The 12,074-nt window shown below is 38.3% G+C and overlaps 1 protein-coding gene across 1 annotated transcript in view; it reads left to right on the top strand.

Annotated features, from left to right (window-relative positions):
• Positions 1 to 12,074, top strand: part of plrdgb (PITP-less RdgB-like protein) — a 112,709-nt gene that overhangs the window by 20,228 nt on the left and 80,407 nt on the right. Inside the window, exon 6 of the mRNA XM_016257796.1 lies at positions 325 to 514. Within this exon, the coding sequence (XP_016113282.1) occupies positions 325 to 514 (190 nt within the window). The remainder of the gene's footprint in view (positions 1 to 324; positions 515 to 12,074) is intronic.

Below are 12,074 nucleotides of genomic sequence, written 5' to 3'. Positions count from 1 at the left end.
ATATATATATATATATATATATATGTATATATATATATATATATATATATATATATATATATAGGTGTTTGGATGTATGTTATATGAATGTGTGTTTATGGGTATATACATGTCACATGTAGTCCGTTAATTAGTTAGCTGATCACTTTGTATGATGGCTGTGTAAACCCTGTTGTCTACACTTACAACTGCAGTATATAATGTACAGGCTATTAATGTTCCCTGTTTGTTTAAAGCAAAAAATAAATAAATTACTGTATGAGGACTTGGAGGTTAGCTATTCAAACATCACTCTATGGATTATCTAATTTTGTCTTCTTGTAGTTTGAATCCATACAGCTATGATGAAACCTGCGTGTCCAGCAGTGTGGATCATTTGCCACTGGCTTCCCTTCCCATTCTGGCCATCGCTGCCCCTCATTACCAGAATGCTGTAGCAGCGGTCGTTGCTCAGGCCAATCAAGTTTACAAAAACTTCCTTCAGTCAACAGAAGGTGTGGGCTTCACAGGACAGGTAAACATATGGGTTATTGGTGGATAACACTGCTAATTTAATAACACTGTTAAATGATCTTAAAATTAATATATAATTTTCCCACAGGACATTATAATGTTACAAACCTAAATTCACTTGTTGCATTTAAAACAATCTATTAAAGTGTTTTACATTTATTTAGTCTAGATAGTATAGAATTTTAATATGAGCTATTTCTAGGTTATCTGCCTTAACATAAAAATAATTATAGGTTCATCAATAAAGACAAACATATTTATCAGTTTTACCTTCAGAATGATATCACCAGCCTGATGATGTGCTGCAGGAGTCAAGAATAAAGAATAAAGTCAATAATTCAACTAAACTGGTCTTAAAAATAAAGCTTCAGCATGCAATGGAAGGAATAGTTCACTCAAAAAAAGATAATTTGTTGAAAATTTACTCACCTTCAGGCCATTCAAGATGTAGATAGTTTGTTTTTTCATCCGAAGAGATTTGAAGAAATTTAGCATTACATTACTTTCTCACCAATGGATTCTCTGCACTGAATCAGACTCCTATAACACAACACTGTTTGAAAACTCATGTGCATTATACTGTAAAGTAAAAGCACCATGCACAGACAACCAATATGTACATAACTCATCAACAAACAAAATCTTTAAACTTTTCAGGTTTTTTTTAACCATGCGGCCACTACGGGTCAGTTGAGGTGCATTCGCTGAAGGCAATATAGCCCTGTCCGGAACCTTTTAGGACCACTGAAATGTGGCACAATGTTAGCTTCAGACAACAAAGCAGTTGGATTTGAACAGTCAGCCCTTGCATTAGTAGTAGTCTGTTTTTTAGGGTGTGTTCACACTTGTCATGTTTGGTTCAATTAAAACGAACTCCTGTGCGATTGCTCTGTTAGTGCGGTTCGTTTGAGTAAGTGTGAACGCTGCCATCCGAACCCAGGTGCACACCAAACAAGCGGACTGAGACTGCTAAAAAGATGGGTCTTGTCCACTTCCAAACAAACTCTGGTGTTCGAATGAAATATGAACGCAATATGGATGAAATACTTCTAAACGAACCAAAAACAGGAAGTAATGACAAGATGCGACGCTATGCAACATGATTTGATGACACGGTGTAACCAAACAGTCATTCTTGAGAAGTGGGACAAAACAGGGTGCAAAATTGAAAAAATAAAACCTTGTACTCAGACAAATGAAACTACATTTATGTATCTTATATGTACTAAGCTATGCTTTGATACAACCTCCCAATTTTTCTCTTTTTTAACAAAATTTGCTTTTTTAGCTTGGACTGTGTAATCTAATTTCAGCTTTCTTTAACAGCATTCAAGATGTTTGTAACAGTTCAAAACACATTCTCATGTTAGCAGACAGATTACACTTTCACATGTAACCAACAATTCCACAACTAATATAAAATATCATAATGAAATATTATCAAAATATTAAACTGACGGAGGTGACAGAACTAACGGAGTTGACACATCTGACGGAGGTGACGAAAACCTGAATTTGTAGTCATTTTACCTATCAAATACATTAAATCAGTCAATTACTGTATTAAAACAAACAGTATGTTATTGTTTATAAAGCTTTTATTCAAGAGTCACATTTAAGTATTTTGATGTATCATTGGAACACAAAATCTTATGATGGTGACATCTGACGGTGTTGACAAATTTGGCATTTCTTTCACAAAACCAATGGAGTTCATGTAGTAGCCATTTTATTTGTTTCTGTTGATGCTAGATGCTAATGGAACCTTTATTGAATGTCTGACGGTGTTGACAAAAAGTGGGGACGCAACTTTAAAATAGTATTAAACATGCATGTGTCATTAAATAACAACCTTGCTTTGATATGAGATATTAAGTGTTGCTTTTGATAAAACAAGCTCTTTTTCATCATTAAAAAAACATTTTTATCCATTTTATTGCATATGAACGATTGAACCCTTCTCTGTGGACACAGTTTTAGATGTAGTGAGAGGACATTAAGAAACACAGATTTGGTATAATAATGAGAAAATTAAATTGAAGGTGATAATTGTGTTAAATACATTCTATTATTAATCCCTCATGACATTTAAAATGGAAAATATTTGTATTTTTAAAGCTAATAGCAGTTACCCTTGCTGGACCTGTTTTGTCCCATGTCTCAAGAATGACTGCAAAACAAAATGAGCAGAGGGCAAACGTGGAGCAATGATGAGGTAAAGTACCTTTTATGATCTCCTTGTGAGTTTGCAGGTGGTGAAATAAAATGATATGTGCACACAAGAATGAGCGCGCTTAGTCCAGCAGACGGCATTAGGAGTGTTCGACTTAAAGCGGGGCTGAGCAGACCGATCGGTTAATGGATGCTTTGATATCATACACCGGCATTGTCTAACACACCTTTTGTTTGGGGTGTTCGGTAAGTTCCGTCACAATATATACGTCATTCAAGCCGACCAATCAGGTTGTGAATGTATCACTATGCCTTTAGGTTCGGTGTCTTTAGGTTTGTTGTCAAAAATGCCAATGTGAACGCTAAGCGGACCAGGACCAAATGTATATTTTTCCTTTTTGGTCCGGACCAAATGAATCAAACGAACCGAACTACAAGTGTGAACACTATGGCGGCAATTCTATGTAGGGCTGCACGATTAATCGCACGCGATATTTAATGCGCATCTGCGCGTTAAATATCGCATGCGATTTATCGTGCAGCCCTAATTCTATGCCATTAATAACCCAGCGCACCACTGATGCTGGCGTGCGCGGTAAAGCAATTCCGCGAGAGGAAAACAGATTTACACACGAGGAAACGGGAGCCCGCCAGCTCATTTCAAACCCTCGCGCGCGCCTGACGTCCTCTGCGCAATACAAGCCCTCGCGCGCCATGATCATTCCCCACATCCTCGCGCTCGATCTTCCCTCACCTGCTGGCGCTAACACTTTTATTTTTGTCAGTCGTGGGGCGGAGCTTGCTGTTTTAATTGTAACCTAAAATGTCATTGGTTATTCCTCTTTTCCGGAAGTCAGTTTTGGACGCCTGTTATAAGATGATTTATAATTCTCTTGACTTAAGACATGGCACCAGTGGACCAGATACATGTGAGTTATCATTTCATTTGCTTGTTTTATTAATTTATTTTGTCTTTATTTAATGTAATTTAATGCATTGTTCATAGAGTAGATCTTTTTCAGATACTTTATTAATAGGAAGTCTTCAGTTTACTAATGATTGCAGTCTCCTGATGATAAGAGATACACATATGAACCCTTTTTAAAGACTGTAATGATGCACGCACACACACACACAGGCTATATATAAAGCTATAGGAATGACAGTAAAGTTTTCAAAATGTTTTATCTTTAATCTTGTAAATAGATACAAGCTTGTAATACATTCAGTTCCAATGTATATATATTTGTGTTCTTTTTGTTGCATTATTCTTTTTTCCTTTGTATTTGCAGGTTGTGTACTTGAATGCAGCAAATAACAACCCCCCAGAGGAAAGTAAAAGCATTTGAATTTTAGGGTTTGAAATGAGGGTTTGAAATTAGCTTGCGCTGAAATTTCATTTAGGCCTAAATTTAGTAACTTAAGTAATCTGTAGGTAGCTTTTCAATGTCACTTTTAAGTTAAAAATATCTTTGTTTATTAATAAATAACTGATCTGTTTTTAAACATAAATTTATTTCAATTTTTACTGTTTCTATAGGATTGAATGCATTTGGTGTGATGTCAGAATCATGGTGACCAACAAGTAGACATGCTGCACTCGCTGGAAGCATAACGATTGCTTGACATATCAGTGGTCGAGATCCTTTTCAGTGTGCACTTCACTTTTCTCCCAAGAGTTCAGGCAGACTTGGACACATTTCTAGAAGCCTGGAATCATCCACTCTCCTCAGAAGGCAATCGAAGTTCAGAGCACCTGTGGCGCATTGGACTGATACACACAAAATTTATCAATCCGAGAGATATGAGGTATGGAGAATCTCCTTTCTTTACTCTGTCACCACACTGCTGTTTGTGCATTAGGCTAAGTGGATTTTTAACTATGTATTTAACTGCTAAATCATTAGGACATTGAAGAGCCAGATCTAGATGGTGACATATCAGTTTCTTATGATGCCTGTGAAGATTTCAGAGCTATTCAAGAATTTGAATCACCTTTGAGTTTGGATGGGTTGAGGGCACTCAAACACCTTCTGAATTAAACTGGTCCTAATATCCCTGTTAAAGAACTGTATTTGCTTTGTCAGTTTTTTTTCTTCAACAAATATGGGGTAAATACATTAAAAAAATCACTGCTATGTCCCAGTCTAGATATGGCTCGTTGATGTCCTAAAGATTTAGCACTTAAATACATCATTAAAATCTATTTAGATTATTTCATAAACAGCAGTGTGGTGACAGGGTAACTAAAGCAGGGTCACCATACCTTGTGTGTGTGTGCGTGCATCATTACATATGTGTTCATATGTGTATCTCTTATCATCAGAAGACTGCAATCATTAGTAAACAGAAGACTTCCTATTAATAAACTATCTGAAAAAGATCTACTCTATGAACAATGGATTAAATTACATTAAATAAAGGCAAAATAAATGAATAAAACAAGCAAATGAAACGATAACTCACATGTATCTGGTCCACTGGTGCCATGTCTTAAGTCAAGATAATTATAAATCATCTTATAGCAGCCGTCCAAAACTGACTTCCGGAAAAGAGGAATAACCAATGACATTTGAGGTTACAATTAAAACAGCAAGCTCCGCCCCACGACTGACAAAAAAAAAAGCGTTCGCACGAGCAGGTGAGGGAAGATCGAGCGCGAGGATGTGGGGAATGATCATGCGTGCGCGAGGGCTTGTATTGCGCGCAGAGGACGTCACGCGCGCGCGAGGGTTTGAAATGAGCTTGCGGGCTCCCGTTTCCTCGTGTGTAAATCTGTTTTCCTCTCACGGAATTGCTTTACCGCGCGCGCCAGCATCAGTGGTGCGCTCGGTTATTAATGGCATAGAATTGCCGCCATAGAACACACCCTTAGTTTGGTTAGGCACATACGGTGGTGTAGAAGGTCGAACGGGTAAAGCACCTGACAACACAGTGAGGGGAACTGAAGAAGGGGCCTCAGCACTACTAACCACAGGAGGCTCAGAGCCCGGAGGGGAACTGCCCAGCAAATCCATCGAAAGATCCTTGTAAGGTTTTAGGCGAATGTGATGAACCACCCACATTCTTAACTGTGGATTTCTTGGATCTGTAATCTCAAAAGTTACACCAGGGCTGTCATCTTTGTCCATTCTCCTCAAAATTTTGTATGGCCCTTTTCAATTTAGGAGCCAGTTTATTCTGCTTTTGAGCTGGGTCATCCAAAAATACAAAGTCACCTGGCTTATGTGGGTGGAAATATGTCTTTTTGTCATACTACCATTTCTGATTAAGTTTAGCTGCAGTGAACTGCACAGCAGCATCTTTGAAAGCACAGGACAAACGTGTGGTCACATCACAAGCATAGTCTGCAGGGGTGCTGGCGTACAGGAAGAGACAGGAGGACTACAGTTCAGAACGATATTGGCAGGTAGGGAGAGGTACGGGTTTTCTCAATGCCCAGTTGACTGCACAGATGTTTAATCAAATCTAGCTCAAACGGTCTACCTTGGTCCGTATGAATTATCTCAGGGAACCTGTGCTGCTTAATGTAATCCTCAAAAATGCACTGTGCTACAGTTGTTGCACGCTAATCTTTCGGAGTGTACAAACTGACAAAACGGGTAAAATAATTAATCACAACTAAAACATACCTATTCCCAAGTGAAGTAACAGGTAGATCACTGATGTCAGCGGCAATTCTTTGGAATGGTCTTTCTGCATAAATTGACTGTAACGGGGCCCTTTTATGAGGAGTGGTAGAAGCACAGGACTGACAGGATACACATTCAGCACATCATTTCTGGATATCGCGGGACATGTAAGGCCAATAGCATATTTTCTTGGCTCTCAATAAAGTATGCTTGGCACTCAAATGACCACTAAACTCCTCCCCATAAAAACACTTAAGAGCTGTTAGAATGAGTACCTCAGGCAAGACTACTTGGCAACCAGGTGGGCTATGGGCTAATATACCCTCTTAGACTGGTAATTTAGGGAATTCATGCCATAGTTTCCTCAGTGTGGCAGGGGAATGTTTCAGTCTGCCTAACGGGGGTCTTTGATTGCCATTCTCTTTCTAGTCCATGACTGTACTAAGACAAAAGTCAGCCTTTTGCTGAGCTTGTAATTCAGCCAAATTCAACTGTCCGACTCATGTCAGGAAGAACTTTACAAACCAGTGGCACTTCAGAAGAAAAGCAGACTTTTTCAGCTGTGGTAGTGCTGTAAATTACGTACTGCACTGATTTGTTTCAGTTACAGGTGAGCTAGGATGCCGCGACAAAGAATCAGCATTACTATGCTGCTTACCTTCCCTGTGCAGAATGGTAAAGCTCAAGGACTACAATTTTCCTCAATTACATCATGGGAAAGGAGCTGCTGAACTTTCCTGTCTATCTCAGCTCGAATGTGTGGTGATGTTCTATAAGCCCTCTGCCTAATGGGCTGTGCATCCCAAGTATGGATGGTATGCTTGACCAAATCGGTACGACCATATTCATAATCATCTGCACTCTGCCTAATGGGCTGTGCATCCAAAGTACGGATGGTACGCTTTACCAAATCAGTACAACCATAGTCATAATCATCTGCACTAAAAACATCTGAGTACTTGGAAATCAGAGTCTCTAGCTGACTCTGTTCTTCTCTGTCCAGTGCAATGTCTGCTTTAGGTTTTGGACAGGGTTCAATTTGAGTCTGTATCTGAGCTACTGTGGGTTCCAGCATTGTAATTGTGTACTCTTCACCTGGTTGAGTGACTAAGGAATGAAACTCACCTAGCCTTTTGCCACAGGGAATATGGCAATCCTCATTTGTCGGATTCATGGCTCGAACACAAGTCACACCTGCTTTTACAGAGGTTCCACAAAAAGACCAGGTACCGACTGAATTTCAGGGTCTAAGAGTCCAACATAATTGCATGTGAACTTTTTTCCGCCAATGTTGGACTGACATTTTGTCAAAATGTTAATTTGTGACTTGGCAGGGACCAGAATGGGCTCTAAAGTCACAACACTACTCCTAAGAAGGACTATTTCTTGCGAATGCAGGAAATTTAATTCTAAAACCGCAAGTGCAGCGCATTAGCATTCATTAGCCGGTTAGCTTGTCATTCGCATTTCCATTCACCTCTATTGCTGATTTCTTTTTTTCTCTCACTCAGTTTCTTTTCTCTCTCTCGCTCCGTTTTTTCACGAGTTCACCAAACAACAGTGGTAAGTCAGAATCATTCATCAATCACGGTGAGTAATGGCTTCTTCTCCCGCTATTGTTGTTTGCACCGCTTGCCACATGTATAGTTTAGCTTTCTCTGTCAGCTATGAGGGATTCACATGTGATAAATGCAGGGAAATAGCTAGGCTGACAGAGAATGTTTTAGAATTAGAGATACGCATCCAAACTTTAATTGAGGATAGTAAGAATGTGAGGGCTCTAGATACGGCTTTGGATGCGACTAGCTCAGGGAGTCCTGTACATTGTTCGGTTCTGGTTACAGAGCCTCCGCAGCAGGGCAACTGGCTGACTATGGCAACAGGGCAACATAGGGTCAAAACACCGCTCTTCTGTTCCGATCAAAACATCAAACAAATTCTCCCCACTCAGAGACGCACTAACCTGCTCAAGTTATTGGCGATTCTATTGTATGGAACGTGAAAATAGAGACACCAGCCACCATAGTTGCACCGCTTGCCACATGTATAGTTTAGCTTTCTCTGTCAGCTATGAGGGATTCACATGTGATAAATGCAGGGAAATAGCTAGGCTGACAGAGAATGTTTTAGAATTAGAGATACGCATCCAAACTTTAATTGAGGATAGTAAGAATGTGAGGGCTCTAGATACGGCTTTGGATGCGACTAGCTCAGGGAGTCCTGTACATTGTTCGGTTCTGGTTACAGAGCCTCCGCAGCAGGGCAACTGGCTGACTATGGCAACAGGGCAACATAGGGTCAAAACACCGCTCTTCTGTTCCGATCAAAACATCAAACAAATTCTCCCCACTCAGAGACGCACTAACCTGCTCAAGTTATTGGCGATTCTATTGTATGGAACGTGAAAATAGAGACACCAGCCACCATAGTCCAGTGTTTACTGGGAGCCAGAGCGCCTGACATCTTGGCAAATTTGAAAGTGCTGGCTAATGCTAAACGTAAATTCAGTAAGATTGTTATTCACGCCGGCACTAATGATGTTCGACTTCGCCAGTCAGAGATCACTAAACATAACATTAAAGAGGTGTGTGAACTTGCAAGTATGATGTCAGACACTGTAATGTGCTCTGGTCCCCTCCCTGCTTACCGTGGTGATAAGATACATAGCAGACTGTCATCACTCAATGGCAAGATGTCTAAGTGATCACTGATATGATCACTGATCATAACCTAGATGTGCTCTGTTTGACAGAAACCTGGCTAATTGAATCTTTCTAAACTCATTGCTGAGTGGAACACTTTCTATGAAGCCCGTATTTATAATACATTATAAGGGTATTCTTAAGGCATTATAATGAATGCATAATGCATTATAAAAAAACGTATAATATGTTATATCAACTCATGAATAATCATAACAACAGTTATAATACATCATAATACTTACGTATTTGTGGTTATAAGTTTAAGAGTATGATTATTTATAACACACAATGAACACCATATTAAATCTACTTCATTTACAGAATAATGGACTGTATCATATCTTGGCATTTGTTTATTTAAGATCTGCACAGTATCTTACTACAGCTTGTGAGTGGTTAGATGTTGAGTGTTATTTGAGTGTTTCCTGTGGAGCTAATGTTAATTAATTGATGTGAGCTTTATACTCCAACTGAAAAAATGCAATGTTTTAATATGGTTACATTTTATTTTGATGGTCCCCTTAATCAATCGACTATAAGCAACTTTGCAACTACATGCCAACTAACTCTCATTAGAGTATTAGTATGCTCAAGAATGGTTGAATCTAGTATGGTAGAATAAGTTGACGTACTTGCAAAGACACTTATAATCAGTTTATCTGTTGGTTGACCATCAAAATAAAGTGTTATCAAATATTTACAGTAGCAGACATACTAATACTCTAATGACTGCTAGGTAATATGTAGTTGCAGAGTCACTTATCAACAGCTGTTTAAAGGGTAACATCAAAATAATCAAACTGATATTACAATAAAAATAGTTCAAAGCAAATGTGTCATATTACACATTCATCTGATCTGATATTTGATCTTATGGCTGTTTGAGAGAAAAACATTTTGTTGTTATTATTATTATTATTACTACTTATAAGTGGTCTTTGACCACTTTAAGTAAAGTATCATAAGAAAAATGGCAAGATATGAGACTTATAAAATATTATAACTATGAGAAATATAATCCATTGCAAAAGTGGATGCAACGTGTTCATTGTGTTATAAATCATCATACTCTTAAAAGCTATAACCACAAACAAGTAAATATTATAATATATTAAAACTGTTCTTATGAATATTCATGAGATGATACAACATATTATAAGCTTTTTTATAATGCATTATGATGTGTTCATAGGCATTCATTATAATGCCTTAAGAATACCCTTATAATGAATTATAAATACGGGCTTCATAGAAAGTGTTACCAAAAGATGCATTGGGATCAGCATTCATAGACATTCTGAACTCTATTGGGGTTAGACAACACGTCTCAGGACCTACTCATTGTCGAAATCATACTCTAGATTTAATACTGTCACATGGATGATGGTGTTGAAATTATGCAGCCAAGCGATTATATCTCAGATCATTATTTAGTCTTGTGCAAACTTCATATAGCTAAAACTGTAAATTCTACTCCTTGCTACAAGTATGGTAGAACCATCACTTCTACCACAAAAGACTGCTTTGTAAGTAATCTTCCTGATTTATCCCAATTACTTAGCATATCCAAAACCTAAGAACAACTTGATGATGTAACAGAAACTATGGACTCTCTCTTTTCTAGCATTTTAGATACAGTTGCTCCTTTATAAATTCTACTCCTTGTTACAAGTATGGTAGAACCATCACTTCTACCACAAAAGACTGCTTTGTAAGTAATCTTCCTGATTTATCCCAATTACTTAGCATATCCAAAACCTAAGAACAACTTGATGATGTAACAGAAACTATGGACTCTCTCTTTTCTAGCATTTGAGATACAGTTGCTCCTTTACGCTTAAGGAAGATTAAGGAAAACAGTCTGACACCGTGGTATAATGAGCACACTCGTACCCTAAAGACAGCAGCCCGGAAAATGGAGCACAGCTGGAGGAAAACAAAACTAGAGGTATTTCTTCGTATTGCAAAACTAGAGGTATTTCTTCGTATTGCTTGGCGGGAAAGCAACCTATCCTACAGAAAAGCATTAAAAACGGCTAGATCTGATTACTTTTCATCTCTTTTAGAAGAAAATAAACATAACCCCAAGTATTTATTCAATACAGTGGCTAAATTAACGAAAATAAAGCATCAACAGGTGTTGACATTTCCCAACAGCACAGCAGTAATGACTTTATGAACTACTTTACTTCCCAGATCGATACTATTAGAGCTAAAATTGTAACCATGCAGCCATCAGCTACAGTATCGCATCAGATAGTGTGCTATAGATCGCCTGAGGAACAATTCCACTCATTCTCTACTATAGGAGAGGAAGATTTGTATAAACTTGTTAAATCATCTAAACCAACAACATGTATGTTAGACCCTATTCCATCTAAGCTCCTGAAAGAGGTGCTTCCAGAAGTCATAGATCCTCTTCTGGCTATTATTAATTCATCATTGTCATTAGGATATGTCCCAAAAACCTTAAAACTGGCTGTTATTAAGGCTCTCATCAAAAAACCACAACTTTACCCCAAATAACTAGTTAATTACAGACCGATCTCGAATCTCCCTTTTTTGTCCAGGATACTAGAAAAGATAATATCCTCACAATTATATTCCTTCTTAGAGAAAAATGGTATCTGTGAGGATTTCCAATCAGGATTTAGACCGTATCATAGTACCGAGACTGCTCTAATTAGAGTTACAAATGACCTGCTTTTATCATCTGATCGTGGTTGTATCTCTCTATTAGTGCTTTTGGATCTTAGCGCTGCGTTCAACACTATTGACCACAACATTCTTTTGAATAGACTAGAAAACTTTGTTGGCATTAATGGAAGTGCATTAGCATGGTTCAAATCGTGCTTATCTGACCGCCATCAATTCGTAGCAGTGAATGAAGAGGTATCATATCGATCACAAGTGCAGTATGGAGTACCTCAAGGCTCAGTACTAGGGCCGTTACTCTTCACGCTTTACATGTTACCCTTGGGAGATATCATCAGGAAACATGGTGTTAGCTTTCACTGTTATGCTGATGATACTCAGCTCTATATTTCTTCGC

The sequence above is a fragment of the Sinocyclocheilus grahami genome, unplaced genomic scaffold (assembly GCF_001515645.1).
Source record: "Sinocyclocheilus grahami isolate Dianchi unplaced genomic scaffold, SAMN03320097.WGS_v1.1 scaffold1598.1, whole genome shotgun sequence".
NCBI classification, from domain to species: domain Eukaryota; kingdom Metazoa; phylum Chordata; class Actinopteri; order Cypriniformes; family Cyprinidae; genus Sinocyclocheilus; species Sinocyclocheilus grahami.
Note: the sequence above shows the minus strand (reverse complement) of the source record. Positions and strands in the feature narration are given on the sequence as shown.